The sequence below is a fragment of the Botryllus schlosseri genome, chromosome 6, assembly GCF_051294905.1.
Source record: "Botryllus schlosseri isolate E-star chromosome 6, Bs_hap1, whole genome shotgun sequence".
Taxonomy (NCBI): Eukaryota; Metazoa; Chordata; class Ascidiacea; order Stolidobranchia; family Styelidae; genus Botryllus; species Botryllus schlosseri.
In genome coordinates this window covers 15,101,973-15,127,975 of record NC_137241.1, presented here as the reverse complement: position 1 = coordinate 15,127,975, position 26,003 = coordinate 15,101,973, and the positions used below count along the sequence as shown (strand labels likewise).

At 40.6% G+C, this 26,003-nt stretch overlaps 1 protein-coding gene across 1 annotated transcript in view; it reads left to right on the top strand.

Moving 5' to 3' along the window:
* Window positions 1–2,582: 2,582 nt before the first annotated feature.
* Window positions 2,583–26,003, top strand: part of LOC145440145 (somatostatin receptor type 2-like) — a 29,429-nt gene continuing 6,008 nt past the window's right edge. The window contains exons 1-7 of the mRNA XM_080317729.1: window positions 2,583–3,073; window positions 3,136–3,766; window positions 8,486–8,654; window positions 12,261–12,423; window positions 13,788–13,972; window positions 22,866–23,030; window positions 25,253–25,427. Coding sequence (XP_080173855.1) covers window positions 3,724–3,766; window positions 8,486–8,654; window positions 12,261–12,423; window positions 13,788–13,972; window positions 22,866–23,030; window positions 25,253–25,427 — 900 coding nt within the window. The 5' untranslated portion in view covers window positions 2,583–3,073; window positions 3,136–3,723. The remainder of the gene's footprint in view (window positions 3,074–3,135; window positions 3,767–8,485; window positions 8,655–12,260; window positions 12,424–13,787; window positions 13,973–22,865; window positions 23,031–25,252; window positions 25,428–26,003) is intronic.

Here is a 26,003-nt window from a genome sequence, read left to right as displayed (position 1 = left end):
ATGATCTAGACCGGGGGTGTCAAGCATACGACCAGAGGATTTCTTCCAGCCGCGAAACAATTTATAGTAAATAAAAACATATTTGTTTGAATATGAATACTTTCACGTGAATAACATTGGTCAACAAAATGATTTTTATTTTTGGCAGAACATCTAGAAGTCATTTCTGGGGGTTTCAAGGTTGCTGATTACGAAGATCACATTAGTTTTGCCAGATTGGCTATAGAAAATAAGATACACCCATAAAAAGCTCAAAATTACTGTATTTACCCTAGAATATAACACCTGGTAGGAAGTCAATCTTAGATTTATCAACATTACTACTGCGAATAAATAGACTATGAAAAACCCTCATGTCATTCTCAGCAGTTATTCCATCAATATTAACATGACCCGATGCGAGATCTTTGTTTGTTAAAAGAGCAGTTTGTCAAGCCTAAAATCAAACTTTTGCACAACGGAAATATATTTTATCCTGTAAGTGGTCATTCTACCACGATGAAAGAGGAGTATAAGCTAGCAAATTTGTCGTTGGGGGGGGGGGGGGGGCTTAACTAAAATACTCATATGTGTCTCATCTCTTTTGACTTGTAAATGGACAATTTTCCACTGAGCCAACAAAGTGGGTATACCTAGTATCCACATCAAACTAGAAGCTTGAATCTGGTATCTTTGATGGACCTTAGATTCGAATACGGATGAAGGATTGCAATTTCATATTAGGAAAGGAGCTCACTGCATGGCATCTCTTCTAGGATGTAGGTAATAAAACCTTTTGGAAGTTGACAAAGCACCCAACTACAAACAGTTGGTCCGAGATATGTTATCTGCATATGGAAACCTCGGAGAAAACATGAGCATTAAATCTCACTTCCTGTTCAGTCATCTTGATATATTTTCTGATAATATTAGTGATTAGAGAGAATACAAAGGGGAAAGGCTCCACAAAGACATCAAAACATCAAATAAAGATATTAGTCCAAATGTGACGAACAGATTATGGCAGTCTATTGTTGGGATCTTTCGAGAAACTGCACTAAATTACTTACTTTTTCAGAAATTTGCAACTTGCAAATCCGGAGTAGAATTCTCAAAAACCGGTGAATCGCTCAGAGCTAAAATTACCGTTTTTAACTCCGAAATACCCGCCGGAGCTTCACTTCTGTGCTAATTTGCGGCATATCACTCGCAATTTGCTCTAAATCTGACCTAAAATTTCAAAAAAGAGGACAAAATCTCAAAAAAGAGGACAAAGGGCGTCCTTCGAGGACACTTTTAAAAAAGTAAAAGAAGAGGACAAATCCTCTTAAAAGAGGACGTATGGTAAGCCTATATTAATATTATATTCCAACTGATTATTTTGAGTTTAAAATAGATGGTTGAGATCAAACTGATTTAATTGATTAACTTGAGTATCTAGGTAAATACTTACATACATGATTTGAGTTTATTTATGTACATGATATCCGTGAAAGTCTCCAACTATGATAAATATAATACCGCGAAAAAATATAATTTTGTTTATGTATTTTGATGTAAAACAGTCTTCAGCGTGTGAAAATTACATCGTAGATTACATGTAGATTGAATTTCTGAACTTTATAGTACGACTGCGTTGATTTTTATCGAGTCCATACCGCGAAAATATGACAATTTAATCAAAATAGCCCCATGGATTATCTCCATAAATAGACCCAATTTGAAAAAATAACTAAGGTTGTATTCGGTATCAGTGCCCCTCAGATCCCCAAAAACCACTCTTACTTTGTCTGCCTAAAAATATGTGTTGACCAGTGTAATTGGTGATTGCCCCCTCTTTACGGTACGGAACCATATTCTTTATGGATACCCTACGGATTTTCACGGGAATTCAGAAAATGACAAATAGTTGGAAAAAAAAGCGCGTAAATTTGATAAAGTTTAACAAAAGCGCGTAGATCGGGTTTGGTGGTCGAAAGCGTGTAAATCAACCAGGGGGCCTTAGGCGACGGCCTACCTCGCCCACCTCGAAAGCTACCACTGAACATCAATCATCCATGTTCAAATTCCGGCTCACGAAAATATGAAATTTTAGTCAAAATAGCCCCATGGATTACCTCCAAAACAAGAGCCAATTTGAAAAAACAAGGTCATACTCAGAATCAGTGTCCTTCATAACCCCTTACCACTCTTAGCTTTTCCGCCTAAAAATATGCGTTGACTAGTGTAATCCATCAAAACAGCAAATGTAGCACATGTTCATTCTTTCATATGCTACGATATAACGATCCGACAGCTGTGTTCCGCTTTCACTCTAGTCACCATGAGGGACAAGTTGGTGACAGTGACACCAAATTGCGAGGTTCAAAATCTTCGTCGTCCTTCTCTATATGGAGCTACAAATATGTTTTCACGAAAGTAACGGTCAATATATATTGTGTAGCGAGACGCGTCGTTGCTATAACACCGCATTGTCGCTAATATGATGTTTCATCACAGTAATATATGGCTCAGCAAATCGTTCGGAATATAGCAGTACATGACGTTTCGGTTTTTAGCGCGAGATAGTTTGTGACTGACGGCTTCGCGCTAATTACCGTCGAAGCATTGTAGGTGTCGTCGAATATATGACGACAGGGTGCGTAATTGAGAGGGATTGAAATCCTGCTTCTACGATCCTGGCGTAGGAGGTGCGAAAGGCGCCAACGTCAAGTCTACCCGAGAATTATCGTTGCTGCGATTTCCATAAAATAATTCGATTTCGTTTTCCTGAGCTCGTCCCCTTACTCGTAAGATGCCTTTACAAAACAAGCCACAAGAAAGGCTCGGTGAATGACAAATAGGAAGGGGCGCAAATCAAATATGTCTATAAAGCAGTGGTTCCCGACTTGAGTGATATCGCTCGACATTTGGCGATTTTGAGAAGCACGGGGGTGCAAATACCAAAGTGGGCAACTGGGGGAGAAAGGGGGACAGAAGTGTTAGAACCTCCGGTGAGATATATTTAATTAACATGGAAAAATATGCGTGAAGACTGCTTAGTGCTTATCCTACATATGACGCGAAAGTCGAGTTAGAAAAGTTCAACTCAACGGTAAGTATAAACGCGGAAACCGGAATTTCCATCACCTAACCGAAAAATGACCTTTATTTTAGCAATTCACCAGCGACCAGAGTTAGGTGAATACATTTGCCGTTTATATGTCCTCTTTTTCGGATTCGTTATGATGCGGGGCGAAAATTTGTGTCAAGCTTGATCAGTCGGGAAGGGCGATGATTCGAAGGTTGGGAGCCACTGGTCTAAAGAGAAAGACATCCGAACGGTCAGGATCTAACAGTGACGTATCGGACACACGGACGAGTTTGATGATACGTATTGTGTCTCGCATCGTAATCTGAGTGTCTATAGAGCGGATGCAAATAATCGAACCGCTAAATATCATGATTTTGATTAGTGGGGTTCGTGTGCCAGCGCGAACCGCCTAGATAAGGAATTTCGCATACCAACACGAACAGAAATGTTATTTCGATCATTTGAATCAGACATCGGCATCATGCGCTGTAATGAGACATTGGTATCTACTTATTGATCCAATTTTCAAAGCTACATAAATAATTTCTAGCCAATTAGGCTCGGATCACTTTATGAACGTGATAGTCTGTGACTATACTGAGACGACGCGTAGGTCTATGTATATAGGGTTATTTGCAGGTGAAGAAAAGGGTATTTTGCTGTAACTCCAAATGGAAAATAGCATATATCAATGGTTTGATGATTTCAATACAGGTGAGTGTCATATTTTCTACACAGAGATCGTTTGCCATGCAGGATTACCTCTTCAACTTGAAGAGGCACCGCGCTCTAAATATGATGAGGTCTCAAATTGTAGTTGAAGGTTTGAAAACATTATTGGCAGCAGACATTTGCGATCTTCACTATAGTATCCTATCCCACGTAAGCTAGCTAATCATCGCTTCCTATGGCCCTTCACGAAAGTAGTGATACACATTCCTTTAGTGTTACTGGCGTGACCACCGTCCTAGTCCCATTTCTTTAGTAATAACGTTGAAAATCTATCACGCAACATCCATTTTCCTTCCCCGTGATGGAATAGCATAGACACTCATTGCAATAGTCAAGAAAGACGAAAGCACTTGAAAATACAGGTTGTTACATTATAAGAAGTGAGCTTCGATATGAATACATCTGCATTTTATTCATACTCATTATTACTCGACCAAATAGTGGCAGCTTATTGCCCTTTCGAGGTCCGTGCGTGTGCGACACGACAACTGTATTCCTTTAAGTAGGGAGATAACTGATGTGACATCACACATACATCGTTTATCTTGGGTTGTGACGGATGGTAAAGGAAAAGTTGACCTGTTGCTTCCAGCAACATCCATGCCTGATTTACGACGTATGAAAGAACGTCTGGAATAATTTTATAATTTACATGCTTTTTGGCTGACTTCCAATCTGGCACTCTCTCATTATCTATGTCTTTATATTGTCTTTTCACATTAATGTCGTTGCAACACGACTGCACTTGTGCAGTTATAATGTTTCCAAAAGTTCCATCATCATTAGCGAGCGAACTGTATCGATAAGAATCTACATATTGCGAAAGTATCCAAACAGTTAGTAAATCAACAAGTCATAAAGTCCGAATGCGAATGGTGTTATCCGGTCATAATAACCAGCGGCGAAGATGTTCGACCGAAGAGTACCGCCGTATTTACGTCGAAACCATCGATCTGAATTTGACCGTTCGCCAACAAAACGGAAGACGCCGAAATTTTGATTCCGAAAAAAAAACGTTTCATTACATTTACATAAGATATGTATACAATACATGGTATAAAACAACTAAAGCGAAATGCGGCTCTCGAGACAGGAGAAAACGAGAGAATCGCGATTGTCCGCGACAAAGCAATGCATAGCCTACACGTCGCGTTTATTGAACAATTGACGTGGCATAATAACCATTGGGTTGCATTAAAAACAAGAGGTGTTTTAAAACAGTTTGTTTAAAACTTGTTTGAATAGTGTCTGGAACAAATGCCATTTACAAAAATGAATTTCTCTTTGAAAGTTGTATAATTATGTCATAGTTGTGTATAGTAGTAGTAGTAGTAGTAGTAGTAGTAGTAGTAGTACTAGTAGTAGTAGTAGTAGTAGTAGTAGTAGTAGTAGTAGTAGTAGTAGTAGCCTTGCGACGACTTGCACTAGATATTGTCGATTTATATGACATCGAAATCGTCGTCGGTCCAACTGTTATAGCATGTTGTTAGCTGGGACGGAATAGATGCTCTGATGACGGTGACCGCCAGCCGTCAAATGCTGCATGGCGTCAGATTTACCTTTGAATATTGGAACATATAAATAACGAAATAAGTATGATCACTACCGTGTCATAGTAATAGAAATGTCCAATCGCCGTACAACCCATTGGTGATGCAGCGTTGGAGCGCACTACAACGTTATTCACCACCTTTATGTGGCGTTGATAACATGGATTAAGGAACCCACATTATTCGCAACATAGGAAGACTCATTCACTACTTCCCGTAAGAGCTCTTCTATACCGGCATATCTCCCTCGTGTGCTTTGTCTTTTCATACGCATTTTGAAAATGAAAAATAATGTTGCACTAATTCACTTTTATGCGATTCATGCGGCCGGCAGTACTCATAAGCTTCTCCACCCCTGATGGAGTTTATACACGCAGTCTTATTGCGTACTGATGCGCTGACCGAAGATATATAATGTGAAAGTCGTAAGGATGAAAATTAGAATCTTCGTCACATCATGGTGTCGTATTGCTACATCTTCTTGGCTTGCAACACTTCTAGCATCCCCAAGTTTTTGCAATGCCGTACCCGCGTGCTATCAATCATTGACTGTGTGTACAGTGTACCCTAATTGGTGCATAATCCGAGGACTATCAACGAAAAACTCACATAGCTCCGCCTCTACTGGTCGGAATTGAGTCAAATTTTTTCTGCATCGTCTTTGAAGACAGCTCAACAATATCATGGGGTTGGCAGAAAAATTTGGAATTTTTTTTTTAATTTTTCTTTAATAAATTAAAAATTTTAATTGGATCCGCAGAGTCCTATACTTGTTAGAATTGAACCAAATTAGGCGTGCAGCGTTTTTTAGGGTAACCTGACAAGTTAATCAGTGAATGGCTGTAATCTGGGAAAAAAGTTATTTTTGAACAGCCCTACTGTACAGTATAGTGATATAGCAACATAACGCTGTTACAAACCGATATAGCTTGATTAGCTTGGCCGGTCAGCGGGGTCAACGCTATAGGCACATCCAGCCAGCTAGTACCTGGAATGAAACGCTTCTCCATTGCCTACTTCCGGCTCGAGTCGCCAAGCGTGCTTAAGCTTCCTAGCAGACGCTCGTCATCTCGTTCACTTGGAGCCTTACGCGAACCATCAATCAATCTACCACAATACACATCTAATACAATACTATAAATTGCTGGTGCGCAAAATGAACTGTACATCAACAGAGTTTACGTACTATAGGCCTACTTTAGAGCAGGGGTTCTTAAAGTATTGGTCGCGACCCTAACATGGGTCACGAAGAGTGTAAATTTGGTCACGGCCCGCAGCATGGTTGTAGTTAACAGAGGAAAAATAATGCACCCCGATTTGGAATGCCGTGCGTCACACATGTGGCTTAAAACGCATTGCGTACAACTGGTTGTCTGCGCCATTTTAATTCATAGATGCCCGTAAATACGTAGCATACTGACATTAAAATGATTTCCTGACGATCCGTGGGGCTTGGGTCGCGAGATGAAATAATACTTAGATTAGGGTCACGAGTAAAAGGAGGCATAGGACCATAGAACCCATAGAAGTTTATTTGCCAGTGACGTATATTGATCTCAAGTTCTGCACTCACATGAAAACACCTGTACTATGAGGATGTCGAAGATTATGGCCAGTGCATGCTTCCAAAATTTTTTTGAGGTACCGCCCCCCTTGACAACGAATAAAGTGCCAGCACCCCGACCCCCTCACCACACCTAAATCATAAAACGAAAATTGTACTGCTTTCTTACAGCTAATAATTATAGGGCTGGGCAAAATCGAGTACCTGAGTGATTCGATTCAGAATCACGTATTATGCTTCGAATCGAGTCGAGTAATCGAGTATCACTCATTATGACGTCATAGCCGAATGTAATACGTCAAAGTTCAACTATATGTACCGTTTATGCCACAACAAAGAATATAATGCCTGTTATCCATCTCATAAATGATACTTCGGTATTTTTCGACCTTACCGATTTCATTCCACTTGGTAACAATGTTGTGGGATAATCATAACTTCGAGAATGTGCTACGCCCAGTAACCGTCGTAGCTTTGTACTATATGTTTCATATGCTACGATACCACCCATCAAGGCTCCAAGGCTTCAACAGAGGAAAATAGTATCGAAACTATAATTGCCGTTGATAAATTAACTTTCGTGGGCGACAAGAGTATAATTTCAGTACTCAAAAAAATCGTCTTTTACTACTCGACTCAAATCATTAAAATTAAAAACTCAATTCAGATTCGAGTACTCGAATCATTGTACCCAGCCCTACTAATAATGAGACGGATGAAGCTTGTGTAGTGTTATTATCATCATCCTCGTCGTCATATTGGAAGTGAGTTTTGAAAAGAACAATCTCATTTTAAATTTCTGGTCTTCACGTCCCGTGCTGTCAAGTCGATTTCTGCTGTGAGTTAGAAACATGTTCTATCAAATATGGGCGGGGGAGGGCAACGACGAAAAAGTCAATCCGACTCGATTGATTGGAGTTATTGAACTTTGGGTTGAAGTCAAAATTGTTGTACCCTACAATGTAATCAGCATCTCAATCATTTCGTGCTCGGAAACTTTGCAGAATGGATTGATTAGCCGGAAAGGAATTTCATCACCATATCCTCATGTGGTATTCTGAGATAGTTGATTGGAGTTTCTCTAACTCCAAAATGTGCACTCATTTTTGTTGCGACTCTAACACAGGGGTCGCCTACTCAAAACGGCTCGCGGACCACTTTTCAAATTTCGTAGAGGCTGCGGGCCGCAAGAATGTAATGTCGAGACTAAGCCTTCTTCCAAAATCTCAAATCAGATACGGGGCGCAAAATATGACCTCGCGGGCCGCATGTTGTTGACCCCAGTTCTAACATAACATATATTGTGCTGCCTATAAATTAAATCAACCTAAAAGGGTCGTGCGCCAATGTAGTGAGTGTGTAATGTGTATGCAATATGCAATCAATCAATCAATCAATCAATCAATCAATCAATCAATCAATCAATCAATCAATCAATCAATCAATCAATCACTTAATCAATCAATCAATCAATCAATCAGTCAATAACTAAAACAACTTTGTGTAGGTACGGTTGCGTTCGGTATCTGGTTTGAGGTGCTTGTGAAAAAGTTTGAGAGGCACTGATGTACTCCATGATCAATTCAGGTTCTGGAAACGATACAATAAGCTTCGGTGATGCCGCCGCAGAAGCCCAAGAAGATGTCGTTCTTGCTGCCTTTCGAATACTTATCTTCGTGATAGGTATTTTAGGCAATCTCCTGGTTATTTTTTGGATCCTGTTCCGGGCAGAATACAAGAGAGCTATCACTCATTGGTAGGTACAGAAAATTGAATATAAATTTGTGATGATGCTTAGAAGAATTAATTGTAATTTTCAATTTTAAATACCAGCTGATTATATGATGAATAATATGATATATTTTTTGTTAGTGGTTAGCCTACGCGAAGGCTTATCGCACCGCTATAAGTGTTGAGTCGTTACATCTTGAAAAATATTATGGTATGGATGTCTCACGCAAGACGTTGCTCTTAATTCACTTAGATCAGCGATTCCTATTTCCTAACCGCAGCTCCAAGCCTCCACGCTGCTCTCATTGGTCCCTGCTAATCCCACGAAAAGTATAATGGACAGTTATAGTTTGTTTCTCTGAATATATCTGGTCAAGTTCTGCATATCGATGCTAAAATAACGGATATTAGATATGTCTAAGCCGCTCATCGCCGCTTCTGTAAACCGGAAAGAGAATTACCGCATACTGCATTAGCTGCGTCAGACGCATCAATGAATGCAAGTCACACAAAGGGATATATCTAGAGTTCAGCTGGTGACAGGCCTTTTTAGAATGTTTATTATAGGGAACATGCCCATGCAATGTTACTAATATCAAATTATTAGTCAAATTTAAATCGCAATAATTCCAATATTACTCCGCGTTTTCCCTCTGTAAACTTGTGCAGTGCAGTTGTATTCATGAACGGCTATAACATAACGACATATATCTTACAATATAGTATTGATATGTATTTGCAGTTTGTTTAATGAATAACACTCGCCAATCTGCGTCTATCAAAGCTAAACTACCCGCTAACTACCCGCTTTTGAATAAGCGTTACGGCAGTGGTTCTCAACTGGGGGTCTGCGAAGCATTTTCAGGGGGTCTGCGAAGCCTCAAAATAGTTGATAACCTAATTTTTATTTATTTTTTTGAATTTGAAAAATCACGAGGCACAGTTTCGATTCATTACTACCAAGACTCCTGAGCTCCCATCAACAGAATGGCCGTCTGAGATGAAATATCCTACTGTGCAGACTCATTTTAACTGCTAAGTTGCCAATAGCCTACCGATACAAACATTTTGCTCTTTAGAGATGTTGTGTTGGCAATCGTGGAAAAAAAATTTGGATGAGTAAAGTCAATCACGGTGACTTCGAAATGTTTAGAAAAAGCCATTTTCTCCTGTGATGTACATAACCATTTCGCCATAATAGCTTCAAGATAAGCTCCTATAGATAGAAATGACCAGGCTTGACGTTGCAGAATTCGCTGTGAAATAATAGAAGTCAACCCAATTTCTACATGAATAGTATGATGCTATTTTCAAGAAGAGTCATTTTGCTGCTGTTTATCACTAAGCCTACGGTTATCATTTGCACAAGACAGATGACGATTTCACGATAATTGAGCTAAATTTGAACTAAAACTTCGAGGGGGTCCGCGGGGGTCCGTGGCGGTCCGCAAGGGGTCCACGAAGACAAAAAGGTTGAGAACCACTGCGCTACAGCATCTCGAAATGACGGTATTTGCGTCACTCGATCGCGACGTGCGTGTGTAGGCTATATTGTAATTCTTTGAACATACCACATTTAGGTATACCAAATAATTACTTGAGTGTTTCATCATTAACTCCATGAGCACATGAGCTATCACTCATTGGTAGGTACAGAGAATTGAATCTAAATTTGCGATGATGCTTAAAAGAATTAATTGTAATTTTCAATTTTACATAACAGCTGATTATATGATGAATAAAATGATATATTTTTTGTTAGTGGATAGCCTACGCGAAGGCTTATCGCACAGCTATAAGTGTCGAGTCGTTACATATTGAAAAACATTATTGGGTGTATGTCTCACGCAAGACGTTGCTCTTAATTCAGTTAGATCAGCGATTCCCATTTCCTAACCGCAGCTCCAAGCCTCCACGCTGCTTTCATGAGCCCCTGCTAATCCCACAAAAAGTGTACTAGACCAGGGGTCACCAACACGCGGGCCGCGGGCCACATGCGGCCCGCGAGGTCATATTTTGCGGCCCGCGACTAGATTTGAGATTTCGGAAGAAAACTAAGAAACCATTTTGAAATGCCGAAATTGACGTGCAATGGCCCAAACACTGCCAAGACCGAGACGCTTAGAAAACGGCTTAGGGAAGTGGTTCTGAAACTGGGGTCGCGCCCCCTTGTGGGGGCGTGAAAGCATCTGGTGGGGGCGCGGAGCTGCGGTCAATTGAGAAATTTTTCGCGCTCCGCGCGATTTACCTCGATTTCATAGTCATAGTTATTCCTCTGTGTATAGTCCAGAATTCATATTATACAATTCTCTCATCAACATTCATATGTTCCATGCCATCAAGCTATCCGTTGGGATTGCTAGCGTTATGGATGCATTTTGTGATATGGCGATTAAGGGGGGCGAAATGTTTCAGTATCATTAAGGGGGACATCTCTAAAAAGGTTTGAGAACCACTGGCTTAGAGTTTCCCGCAAGATCAAGCTTTATGTGGAGATGTTCTTTCTTTCTAATTAAAGTATGTAGCCCCTAAAAGCGTTTCCAGGTATCGTGAACAGCTCAAAGTTCAAAATAAAATGAAATTGATGACAATGATCTTTTGTTGTATTTTTATTCCTTTAATAAAATATTACTTCCTTTGTGGTCACTATCCCCATCGTCTATGTTAGGTAGCATAGCATTGTACTGAAGTAGAGTTTTAAAACGTGTTTGCCTACTGTATATCGATATTAAATTCATGCGGCCCAAGGCCGTTTCGAAATTTAAAAAGTGACCCGCGACCCGTCTTGAGTTGGCGACCCCTGTACTAGACAGTAATAGTTCGTTTCTCTGAATATGTCTCGTCAAGTTCTGCATATCGATGCCAAAATAACGGATATTAGTTATGTCTAAGCCGCTCATCGCCTTTTCCGTGAACCGGAAAGAGAATTACCGCAGACTGCATTAGCTGCGTCAGACGCATCAATGAAGACAAGTCACACAAAGGGATATATCTAGAGTTCAGCTGGTGATAGACCTTTGTAGATTGTTTATTACAGGGAGCATGCTCATGCAATGTTTCTAATATCAAATTAAGAGTTAAATTTAAATCGCAACAATTCCAATATTACTCCGCGTTTTTCCCTCTAAAATATCTTACAACATAGTGATGATATGTATTTGCAGTTTGTTTAATGAATAGCACTCGCCAATCTGCGTGTATCAAAGCTAAACTACCCGTTTTTGAATAAGCGCTACGGCATCTCGAAATGACGGTCTTTGCGTCACTCGATCGCGGCGTGCGTGTGTTGGCTATATTGTAATTCTTTGAACATACCACATTCAGGTATACCAAATAATTACTTGAGTGTTTTCATGAGGCTCCATGAGCACCCTGAACCCTGAAGTGTAAAATTCGGCCCCGACACCAACAGAGGTTGAGAACCACTGATTAAGCTAATTGTCAATAACAGCAATTTTCATAAGACGCAAGAAACAGTGAACTGGGATATCTATGCGTTTATTGTATCGGTTGAGCTTGAGATATGTTATATTGCAATTTAGGCTACAAGGTAATTTGGGTGTACGGTAAGCCTTAATCATGAAATTAGTACATTTCTCAATATTCCATCCGCTGCAATATTTTTTGTCAGGTATGTGCTTCAGTTGGCCGTAGCCGACTCTCTATTCCTTCTTACGTTACCGCTAAGAGCAGCTGAAAGTCTCGATAAAAATTGGCGCAACGAAGTCTGGTCATGCAAGCTCAAGGAGACCGTGTTGTTCCTTAATTATTATTCGTCGATATGCTTCCTTGTGGTAAGTTCAGTTTTCCGAACAAGGTAGCGCGTTGAGTGGTATTAAATTTATGACTTCATGGCGGGTTGATTGCGCTGTGATCTTGTCATTGAGTTCGAGGACAACGTTTTGATTCCAGTTTGATTACAAAAATGCACGAATCTGTCCAAGCTTTGTCTACAGAAGGAGTTCATGTACCATCCTAAAATAGTACATTGAACGCTCTCTTGTTTGAGATCTCATTCCATGCTGGTGACGTCATATTTTGTGATACGATTGTCGATATACAAGGTTCTTTCCAATTCTCCACCAGTTGCTGACGATTAACCCTGACGAGTGTCAGCCGAAAATATCCTGGCTCATTTCAATAGGAATATACTATTCAATTGTATATTGAAGTTCTGTATCTCCAAGAACCTCTTTGAATTTTGAATGACGCGAAGAAGCCTCTTCAAATTCAGATGCAGTATCGAAAAGTTTATGAAAGCACGGATTAGGATTTGGACTCGTATTGTAAAATTTGAATGATTTAAATTGAGGATGCTGATTGATGATTCAATGCATATTCGAAATTACAATTTGGATTCTGGATTGGATAATATCGCGGATTTCTTGATCATGAGTTTAGTGCGGCTGTTATAACATAAGGTTACTATATGTCTTCCTTTAGGAGGATTTGTCCTCCTTTTTCAGAAATTCGAAAATGTCCTCCGAGGACGCTTAATTGTCCTCCTTTTGGAAAATTCGTCCTCCTTCATAGCTTTTACAGCCAGGCTAACGGATAGACACAACTAAAATACGCCATATAATCGACGTAAAATATGCAATGCGGATGTTCGGGCGGGTCATTCGGGAGTAGGACCAAAAAATGACCTTTTTTAGTCAACACCGGAGTACTATAGAATAAAGTGGGTTGATCGGGAGTCGAGCAGATAGAGTGATTTTATTTTTAGTCAACACAACAATATTTAGTCCCGCAATCTAAATTTTGTGGTTTTTAAAAAGCGTTCTTCTATCTGGAGCACATAATGTGGTAGCCCCATCATAACATCGCATCACACTGAAATATGGCTCAGGTGAGGAATACCATAGTGAACATTGATTTCATGCGACAAGAACTCGTGAATCCTCAAGCGTAACGTCACATCCTGTTGTTGTTGTTGTTACCTACCTCTTTGGCAAACAGACGGCCAAAACATGGCTCATTTGTCCAGATGATTTCCTACCCCCGGATTTTATTGTATGCGGGGTATAGTAGGAGCATTGGGTTGCGCTCAATCTTTGGCATTCGACCGTCGATGCACGGTTGCTTGATGAATGCGCCCTATCTGAATGATAGAGATTTCTACGCGCTTGCAAGCCAATAAAAAGCCATTTCATTTCAGGTAATGAGCATTGACAGGTATGTTGCCGTATGCCACTGGCACCCGACCAGCATACTGCAGAAACTGCGAACTCCCACGGCGGCGATAGTAATCTCGATTGGCGTATGGATAGTAAGCCTTTTGCTCTGCATCCCGGTACTGTTATACAGCACTAGTAAAGGGCAGAAGCCATCGTGTACATGCCAGTAAGCTGATCAACCTATATCACAATGCTTCTTATATCTGTAAACCGTCGGAGTAACGTGGCAAGCTCGTGTTACTATTCGTGTGTGTCGGTGTTAGAGTGGCTCGCCTGGGGGCGTTGGCAACCTCGATTGGGGGGGGGGGGGTCACTGAGAATCAAAATGGGAACTATGGACTATAACATAACTTCGCCAAGTTCGTCTGTGAACGTGAACCTCCAAATCTCCAAGGTTCACACACAGAACGCGAACTTGAATCTCACGTTCACACGATTCCCACGCTACAATCATCTGTTTTAAATCCTGTTAGGTCGTTGCAGTCATTTGGTTGTATATGTTGTTACCAGGACCTTTTCTTAATGGAGTCGGAGTCAGAGTCTTGAACAAATACTGGCTGAAGTCGGGGTCGGAGTTTGTGAAAATGCTTCTGACTCCGACTGTAACTTCTTTAATATGAAAGCAAGTGCTTTCAAAGGTTTCTTAAAAGTAATCATAATCAATAAAATAGGAGTTGTATGTAACAACAATCACTGTTAATAGTAACGATGTTGATAAAATTGGACATTATTTGCAAATTGTAATTCAGTTGCATGGAGGAAGAACATTGCAAGATGCATATTCGTGACTAACGCAAAATTGGTGCAAATTTTGGAATCATGCCATGATACGGCGAAAGAGTAAATAAATCGTTCGGATTATAGGTGACAACATCACTTGTAAAATTGATGCAAATATAACCAAACGCTGCTTCACACTTGACAAAATCCAAATATTTCAAGTAAAAAGTAGCTCAGCAACTTGGGTCGAACAAATCTTTACTTCTAAGTGCAAGCATAGCCCTAGTCCATGAATACTCGACTAAGTCCATGTGGACATATGCTGTTTGACTACTCCTGAATTTCGTTTCTGACCACCGTTTATTAGTAGTGAGAGAGTCTGCGCTTGTCATCAGAATAGTGTGTAGTGAGAAAAATTGTACATCTCTATATTAGTTCTTGACTCATACACAAGAGCTTTTATCGTTGTTATCTACATTTTAGTTATATAAGATGGGGTATAGATCATGTTTGAAAGAGTCATACATATTAGAGAATATCCGTGGATTGCGTATGTCATAAAGACTTATAACACATGAAAAAGGTAGGATATTTCAAAATAAATACTTTTGTGCTATTTGTACAGTGAGTATTTAGAGAAGTGGTTTTCAAACTTTTCTAGACACACCCCCTTTGATGAAGGTGAAAATTTTGCGCCCCCCTATCGTCATATCAAAAAAATTGAAAAGAACAACCAAAATCATGGCATGGAACGTTATCACTGCTTAGAGTCGTCTCAAATATTAAATGTGGACTATACAATTATAAGCCGGACGCGAAAAAACTTTTAGTTGAATATATTGTCAAAAATAATGATGTACAATGGTAGCACGTTATTTTAACGATTTTCATGTCTAGTCCCTTCTATTTCCTGACTTGCGATTGGCTGAAACGTACCTGACCATAAGCTAAATCAAAACCCAAAAAACAATGGCGCGGACCGCACTCCATTCAAACTTGGCATTGCTTAATGGGGCAAACAATTTTTCACTTCGGGTCGCAGGTGTTCAGCAGAAGAATAATTCAAATAATTACTTTTTGGCTACCGTGAAATTCGCTTCATAAGGGTGGCATTTTACAAAATGTGTCCTAATTGAGTATAATTGGAGTGGCTGCTTCAACGTTCTAAGCCAATTCGATTTAAATCATTGCTTCTTAGATTCAAAAGCATAATATACATGGCATATGACAGGGGTCACCAACACGCGGCCCGCCAAGTCATATTCAGCGGCCCACGTCCTGATTTGAGATTTAGGAAGAAAGCTAAGAAAACCAATTTGAAATGCTGAAATTAATTACAATTTTAACATGTTGTTGTTATTGTTTTAAAATAGGCTATTATCTTGTGCCCAACATCACTATTCGTCATTATAGCTAAAACGGCTGTGGTGATGGCAACAGCATTCCATCGAGGGAGAATCAGCTGATGTGAATGGGCATATCGTCTGGACTTGCAATGGCCCAAACACTGCCAAGACCGAGACGCGTAGAAAACGGCGCGATTTACCTATATTTCATAGTTATTGCTATGTTTATAGTCCGGAATTCATCTTATAGAATTATGTTATTAACAGCCATAACCTTCCATGCCATCAAACTAGCCGTTGGGATTGCTAGCATTCTGGTTGCATTTTGTGATATGACGACTTTTCAGTATCATAAAGGGGTGTGTGTCTAAAAAAGTTTGAGAACCACTGGCTTAGGGTTCCCACAAAATCAAGCTTTACGTGGAAATGGTCTTTCAGCTCGTAACGTACCTCGCTAGTCCCAATATCGATTCCTTAGTCTCTGAAAAGCGTTTCCAGGTATTGTGCACAGCTCACAGTTCAAAATAAAATATAATTGGTGATAATGATTTTTTGTTGTATTTGTATTCCTTTATTGAAATATTATTCCTTTTATGGTCAAATATGCCCATCGCTTATGTTAGATAGCTCACCGTTGTGCTGACGTAGAGTTTTAGAACGTTGGTTGCCTATTTTACATCGATATCGAATTCATGCGGCCCGCGGCCTCCACGAAGTTTGGAAAGTGGCCCGCGACCCGTTTTAAGTTGGCGACCCCTGGCATATGACATGATCTTGTAAGCAAATATCTCATTTCTCCATAACTTTGTGTCTTTCTACGCACACTCTGTACAGACGCATGACCGACAGACCATAAATGCATCAGCTAAACCTACACGCATTCACCAGCTAACCCCAATTCAAAGACATATTCTGATCGATCCAAGGTCTGGTATCAGTCACAATCTAGCATCGGTGTAAGGATAGTACGACGCTACTATGACATTTATGAGCGCGATATATTTAGGAAACTTGGAAGTTCCAGCGCGAATGAAACTCATTCCGAGTTCATTAACTCCACTTCTCTCAGGAGACCTCGCGGCCGTTCAGGTGCTTTATCGTCCCAAGGGGGGGGGGGGGGGGGGGGGGGAGGGGGGCAGTTTGAGAACCACTGATTTAGAGCTATGACACAATGAAACAATTTCGCATGCTATCGTGAATAATATGTTTGCATATGTTTAATGGTTATATGAAAGTCATTAAACCACCACTGTGACGTATCATTTTCAAAGTAAATTTGTAGTAGGATACTGTTCAAGTCGGAGTGGAAGTTCTGCGAGGAAAATAGTCGGAATCGGAGCATGAGTCGGAGCCGGAGTCGAAGTTGGAGCCGGAGTCCGAGTCGAGGTCGTAGTAGGAATTGGAGTCGGAGTTGGAGTCGGAATTGGAGTCGGTTGTGAAGTTTATCGACTCCACAGCCCTGCTTGTCCCTCCCCCATAGGCAGGCCTGTTTATTTTTGGATTTCTCCAAAAATAGCAAAAATAGCTTAGTTTTGGATGTTTTCAAATTTTATTTTTGGAGAATCTCCAAAAATAAGAAATGGAGGTGTTTTTAGTCCTGAAACTTCTAGAAAACGTCACCGAAAGTATGTTATTATCATGTATATTCATGTCCTCCAACACATCGACATCATTTGTGATATTGATCAACTTTCCAATACTTTCGTCACTAAGTCTTTGGCCTGGAAAATATCAGTGAGAGACGCCCCGTCCAGACCCTTCTCGCTTCCTTCCCTTGATTTTCGAGAAATCGGACTCGACCATCGCAGTTGTGGGAAACATCGGGCCTATCGGGGTTCAAATAACTGTCGGATGGCTTCAAACTCTCCAAACTCTTCAATCTTATAGGCATTTACTCCTGACACTAGTTGCTACTCGTCACTAATGTGCTTGAAAGTGCCGTCCATGTGTATCGGATATACATGGATTGGAATCGGTCTTCGATATTCTGTATCTCCTTGGGTGTCCACTAGTTCGACAGTCGACCCCGGTGTTGTGTCCTCTCACCTAGTGCCCAAGAAGTTGCACCACTTGGTGTGGTAGACAGGGCTGACCCCTTTCATTGTCGGCAACTTAAATTTTCTTATGATGTCGATGAACACTGCCGGTTACCTCAAACGTGAAATGCTTCTCCTCTTCGTCGATACCTTCGAGACTGCACACTCTTGATCAACCACGAAGTTGAGTGCCTCATTGAACTTGACAGTCCAGCACCCTCTGATCAGAAAGCCTTCCTCGTCGCGCGTGTCATTGGGTGTCCGGTCAATACCGATAATGCTATTACCTAGAAGGACAATACCGAGAATGGACATTACCGAGAATGGACAGTAGCGAGAATGGACATACCAAGAATGGACACCACCGATAATGGACATTACCGAGAATGCAATATATGCAATGCAGACATGTTATGCATATGAACAGGTCGTGTGTGTGCATCACGACGTTGCCACATTCGGTATCGATTCTCAGGTATAAATTTCTCGACAACGTCCGTTACATTAAGCTAGATTCTTGGCATTGGCCATTCTCGGTAATGTCCGTTCTCGGTAATTCCATTCTCGGTAATGTAAGTTCTCGGTAATTTCCATTCTTGGTAATAGCATTCTCGGTAATGTCCATCTCGGTAATAGCATTCTCGGTAATAGTATGGAACCGTGTCATTGTCCCAGTCCTCAGCTGGGCACAGAGCTCAAAGGCGTTCGACCATGCGATGGAGATCCTCCTGCTGCGCAACGATCAGAAGGCCAAGTCCCTGGAGCTTCGTGATGGTGGTGCTCAGCTCTGTGGCCATGTGTTCGAGGACGATCAGTTGGATCCACCATTGCGGCATGAGGTACACAGGCCAGACTTTCCCTGTTCATAGCCTCGAGGAGTTTGGTACAATGTCCGGTCAACCAAGTGTTCACCTTATTCGTTGACAACCAACGGGCGTCAAGGTGTCAAAAAACTTAGAGCACGTGCTTTCATCTCCTGGATGAAGTTCTGTTGCCGTCTGAGGTAGCCATTCAGTCCCAGCATCGTGTGGACGAAGTGATTGTTGTAGATATGGCGGTATTTGGCCTGCGGCACAGGACCTAGTGGTGCAGCGCTTCTTTTAACGTTTCGAGACCCCCTACATCACAAAAATGCCGTTTTCTTTTTGTGTGTGTGTTATTGGGAGTTTCCTAGCTGTTTCAAAAGTATTTACACTGCTCTAACTCGCTTATTTCACTACAAAACGCGAAAAAAACATCTTACAAAAAAAGTTTATTTTTGGATGTTTTCAAATCATATTTTTGGAGAATCTCCAAAAATAAAACCCAATATCCAAAAATAAACAGGCCTGCCCATAGGTGATAAAAGTAACATCTGGGGTCTACGCACCGCCTTGAAAAATAGTGTGCGCCTCCCTTCCACAACCCACAGTTCAAGAAACCCTAGCCCCCAACCCTATTGCTGTTATTCCCAAAAGAAAGTAAACAATTTCCAACATAAGACAGGCTTAAAGCATATGGCATTGCCCAGCTAAGACTCTTCGCTACTTAGAATAAATTGAATTGACAGCTGGCATAGTAGAAAAACTATAATTTTTTAAAATTTCGGACTTTTAATCATATTTTTGCATTTCCTCCCGTACTCAGTTCAAATAGAAAAATTCCGGACGCGTCCTGCAAAATCCGAACGTATATCAACCAGATATGGGGTGATTACTTTATGATTGTAATCGATTGCGATTACGATTACTTATGAATGACGCGATTACGATTACGATTACGATTACAGCAACATCAGGAAGTAGTCGATTACGATTACGATTACATTGGAAAAGTAATCACGATTACTCACGATTACATTTATTTTGCATCTTATAAGCTATGTTGGAAGACAATATATGGATTGCGCTGAAGAGGCCTAATGAGATAACAAACTCCCTTTAAAAGAGATGCGTCATTTGCTTGTTACGTCATAATGTACCCATTGCCCATTTTATAAGGGTCAATTTATCGCGCCCAATGATTTGCATTCTTGCCAGGGCCATAATTACCGCACCCCAAATTTCCCAATATGGTGGGGAGCGAGCTCGAAGGGGACTCAAAAAATATTTCGTAAACCAACATAACTTATAGAGTATTTTTGAGAGATCTAATTAACTTGACAATCCTCTCTAGATCAGTGATTCCCAACCGCGGCTCTGAGAGCCACTTGCGGCTCCGAGCTAGCCTACTTGCGGCTCCCATTGACGTTGGAAAATCCAACAAAAGTATTATAAAATCAATTTAGAACAAAAAAAAATTGATTTTCAAAAATTACACTTGCTTGGCTTGGAATCTGGAGTTTATAATTAAGGGTGGAGACCAATTCCTTTGCTGTCGAGTAGCGATTCTCTGCTCAGCAACGATTTCGTTACTCAACTCACGTCAAAAAGTATGCTCACACTCAAATGCGTTTGGATCGTCACTCAAATTTAAGTCTGCTCATCATCAGACTTAATTAAGTGCAGGTGGTGTTGCAACACGTTTTACAAAGCTATCTGACCATCAAACCAATGGATCATTTGACTTGATTGTTAAGTTCAACGGTCGCATTGACGGAATGAATGCTTTTTCCCTATGATGAAAATGTTTTCAAGTCCTACTGTAGTTAATGTGGCAACTGACCCTGTAATTTACAACTTGAGTTACTGTTGCCCTACCTCGCCCAGACATTGCTTCATTGATCATTTGCTACCATTGTTTAATTTTTTTTCTATTTTCCTTTCTTAACTAAACATTTTTTACAGCCAGACTGTTCAGAGTCAAGTGTATCTGTTTGATGCTGGTGTGATCAGACTATATGACTTTCACGGCCTTATCGATCATTCCTATCTAATACCGAATACTGTGCACGCATATTTTCTGTACCACCATCACTGTCGTTTGCTATGTATTTTGGTTCGATGAAAATAAAGACTCTCTCTCTCTCTCTCTCTCTCTTCTAGTCTGCTACGCTTGCGCTACTACAATATTGTTTGATTAGATAGCAAATCGGAGGTCACGAATTAACAACATACACTAAAGTAATTTTAACAAGATACCAGAGGTTATAATTATGAATTACGTGCCCCAGCTCTACATGTAGGTAATTCTGTGGCGAGATAGCGCGGTGGTATAATCCACGGCTTCAACGTCATTGGGTTGCGGGTTCGAGTCCGACCGCCGACCGAGGTCGACTTCAGAAATCCTTGCTAAGTGTTGGAGGTTTATCTATGCTCCTCCTTGCCGCCTCATCCGCGTAAGCGGTGTCTTACAATAAGCCTAGAAGTGGGCCGTGCTACAAGTCGGCAGATACGGAATCAAAAATAAAGAAAATCGGCCTGGTGTAACTGACCGTTGTAGTCGACAAACACCAAGATTACCTCAAACAAACAAACTCTACAAGTGAATCTGACCATCGGGGGCTGAGAATGGATTAAGAATCAATAGTAATATAATGCAATTATTGACGAAATTCAGTCTTCAACTTGCGATTACCACCCTATGGGGGTGCTGTTTTGGTCCTAATTCCAGCTACAGCCCATGCTAACATGATATATAGGCCCATGGCCATGGCGGCAGGTCCCAATGTTGAGTAAAGATTGGCGCCCGTTTCAGAGAATAAGACGACGCGAACATAAAATTCTGCCTTCAACTTAATACAGATATTGTACTGCAAGCTGCCGTTACGAGAAACGGCAAAAACGGCTCGGTTTTGATATATATACATCACCAGCTGTTGATTTTTACTGCTTCGTTGTGGAAATCGAAATGTTTTATTTGACGAGTACAAAATTTCAAATCTTGATGTACGTAGGCCTATTGCTCGCCAAGCAGCTACGGTCAAATTGCGTTTAACTGAGCATAAGCATAACCAAACATCAACCATAAGTTACTATTTTAAACTAGGCAGAGCGGAGATAAATTATCCTGCTGCGAGGTAGTGGCGTGTGGAACGTGTCAACTGATAACCTGATATATAACACGACGGGTGTTCTTACAATGACACTAATGTGCGACGATGTACATCGAATATCTATTTAGTGTGGATACTTCTTACGCAATGACGCGCAAAGCTAATAGGCTGCTTCTGACGCAATAATGAGCTCTGGCGTTTGAAAATCAGACGTTTTTGCTGTCACGAGCCTGGTATAATATCTCTTCCTTGTTCACGAATGTTCAGTTTATGTCATAGTCCTTGCAAAAATAAAAAGTAATCGTTCTTTCACAGAGAAATCGATTAAATATGAGAAGTAGTCGATTACGATTACGATTACTTCGAGATTTTTTCGAATGTAATCGATTGCGATTACGATTACTTTGGTTTTTTTTCGAATGTAATCGATTGCGATTACGATTACTTGAAAATGCTGTAATCGTCGTAATCGATTACGATTACTAATCGCGATAACCCCATGTCTGATATCAACCCTATTCTAAATCACCACTCGGGTTTCCACGGATACGATTCTGCGTCACGGCAAAAATAAGGTAGGCTAATTGAACCGCTGAACTGAACCAACTGACCAATCTTATGAAGGCATCCGTTAGTAGAATAATGTTACCGCAACTAACGCACTCAGAAGGTGCACATTTGATGGACAGAAAAGACCGAATCCCGATGCTTTCGTGCTTCATTTCGCGCGCGCGTCTTATTTGTGACTGATAAGCCGTCGTGCAAATTCAACAATTCAATTCGCATTCATGTAATTCAAATCGCGGGGTTCATCGAATTGTATGTGTTGTCGCCGGGAGTGCGCCTATCGTAATGATTCACGAGCTCAGTGCATCAAAACTATACTGACAGTGCGCAATATTGAGAATAGGCGGAGAAAACCCAATTAGAAGATAGGTATCGTGAAATGCCGCCACGAGCCCGTTTCAAGCTGCTGCTGTTAAACGAAAGTTTGCCATCCGAGAAATCTTGTATCCTTAACAAATAAAATCTTCATTTCGCCAGGTACGTATTTCCGGAATATAAGAATGCTACGCAACATTGTATCAATGAAGGATATGTTTTTGGAAGCGAGAAATTTGAAAACTGCGTCAAGCTGCAGCATCATACACCGGAGAGTTACTGCTACGAAAAATACAATTTAAATGTCACCCTAACCACGGACGATTGAGAGCATCTGTTTGGCTTTGGGTGAGGCGCGTAATTTGAAGATTTGGGATCATAATTCTGCAAGGTGCCGAAACGATGAAGTGGGTTTCCTGTATGGGCAATTCCATGTTTACTATTCACCAATTTGCTGTAAAATTGGCTTCTGTCAAAATGTATCACTTGAGAGGAGGACCAAAATAGCACTTCTTCAGCCCCTCCGCAAAAGAAGCTTGGTCTGTCCCCCCTAGACGAGGATGATTAAGCAAACTTTTCAGCATTACGAGAAAGCACGATTTTTATTGTAATGGGAGTTTGGGATGTATTTGTGGTCTCGTCGCGCAAAGCGCGCGAGAAAAATTGTTAAAAATATTGCGTCATATTCAGGATCATGCAGTGAGTTGCTGAGTAGAAACATAATAGGTCAATATATGCAAGGTTTTGTGTGAGGCACGTAATTTGTCGGTTCGGGGTTATAATGTTGCAATTTACCATCGACTTGAACACGGTTTCCTTGGAAATTCAGCAAATTCACCCAAAATGTATAGCCTAATTACGGCAAATGTATGCAACTCAAAAACATATATTCGAAAGTTTATTGTATCAAATCATTTGCTGCTGACATCCTAATATTACATGCATAATATATGGTTCCATCAAAGCTTCTGCCAGGTATATATAGAACTCCTTCTGTTGAGAATCCCTGAATTATATCAACTTAAAGGTCTACGCGCCAATTTGGTGACAGATGTGCAATGAAAAAAGACTTTTTTGTCGAAAGTAGGAGGTGGTCAAGTGGGCGTTAGATATCATAGCTTGTCGGACCTTAAATTCCTGCTAAAAACCATTTAACAGATTTCGATTGTGGGCTTTTTTCAAGAACTGCACCTTTGCCGATTGCTAGCCTCATCGAAATATAGCTGAATTGTCGATATTTCACAATTTTTGTTTTTAAAGTATTATGTCTTTTCACATATAACTCGTCTTCAACGAATTGTAGACTACCTTTAAACAGTTTGGTACAACACCTACAAGCACTATGATGTAGCCTACGTATAGTACAAAGCCGACAATGGAACTATATATTACGACCCGATACAGAAAAAAAATATTCCCGATTTCTAAATCAATATAAGACTTTATGTTTAATATTTGTAATTAACGGACAAGTGTCCATATTCTTTCATTTTGCAATTGATATGCTGCGATACGGCCAATCCAAGTTTACAGCCTTCCACAGTTGAAAATAGTATTGAAACTAAAATTTTCGTTGTCTAAATCAACTTTTAGTGACATGGAGCATATAATTTCGGTATTCCAAAAACCATATCGACCTGAATCATTATAAATAATACTCCATTAAGATTTGACTATTGGAATCACCATCTAGCGACCCATCATTGTCACTACGTCGTAGAGGCTGAGCAGCGTATTCTATCCCGGACTTGCTTCGGATGTAATGTGTGTGAGTTTTTTGGAATGGTGTGCATGAATGGAAGCGTCTCAGGAAATGGCTGTCCGTGATGCGAAGTCCTCCAATAGTAAGTTAAAGATGCATATTTGGCATCCAGTTGGTTCATAACACTGTCCGCTGGAATGCGGGCGTATGCTAAATAAGTAATCCAAATGCGGCCGTAGCAAAAAGGTCGAACACCCCTTTATTAGTGGTACAGTACAGAATATGACATCTCAATTGGTGGCCTATGTTGTGGTTTCAAGCCAAAACAAACGCTCCCCTCTAAAACTCGTACTCGCCAATTCTCTGATTGATGCTCGGCACTCCGGCACATCTTCGAAAGAAAAGTAGCGGTGCTGACTCGATAATACAACGGTTTCCTGGTACCTTTACACTGTCCATTGTTCAAGCACCTCGATGGTGTGTAGACTAAAATAAAGTAAAATCATGGCGAAAAGGTGGCGCAATGTATTATGTTTCCTTCTGAATTGTAATATACACTATCGTATATATTGGAACGGAGTTTCGATGCTATGATAAGACGAATAGAAATATATTTTTGGTGCATGGCCGACAATGTTTCGTGCGTCTCCATCCGAGCGACAAAAATCTGCTATCAAAATCCGATCTGAAATGTACCAAAACAAAATACTGTCACGCTACTCCCTTGGCTGATCATCCTCGGAAAACAGCGGAATCCGCGATGACATTACTGCAGTAAAACAGCCTAATCCAGTTGATAAACTTACATAAGCTGTCATATTCCAAATTGTTCTGCATCTCTTTCTAGGAACGATTTCGAAACCACACCTTCGCCACCGGAGAGCCCTGGGGATTTCGAAAATCAGGTGGATTATGAATCTCTCTTACCCTTGAACCAAGGATGCCATTACATCGGATACGCTCCTGTATTTATCGGTTTCCTCTGGATGAACTTTATAATGATGTTCGTCATTCCTTTGATAGTAGGTATTTGTTTATTTATTGTACTAGCAACCCGTGACCTGCGAGCTGCTCTTTATTTTTAGAGATAATTGATGATAGTTTTGTTGCTCTTACGCAACATCTGTGCGATATTGTGTTTACAAATTGATTGTGACTTTAAAGAAAGAGATCATTAAATTTCCCATGTAGTGTTCTCAGTCCCTGGCTCATCCATAACAAAGTCGCAAACACTAACACGTAGCCTACTCGTACTGTGTATACGCTGCATGTCAAATGAAATCGTTAAAGAGGATTGACGGTAATGGGTCGCTGGCAACCGCCGAAGAGATCTCTGTAAATGTGCGTGACAGAAGCTCGCAGTCGTGTGATAAACCCATGTTAAGAGTTGCTTTAATCTGCTATTTTTGATTTAGGCTACTCATGTAACGGTATGCGTTCTGCGTTAGGGTCGACAACATCAACCCCACTGTAAGCTATTATCATAGAATTTTGAAAGTTGTTTTGTCTTCACACTGGAGCTGCTACGGTTTTCGTAGATAAGATGTCGGATGGCTACGAGATGTTGGGGTTTTATGTTCCAGTCTGTAATTTTCTAT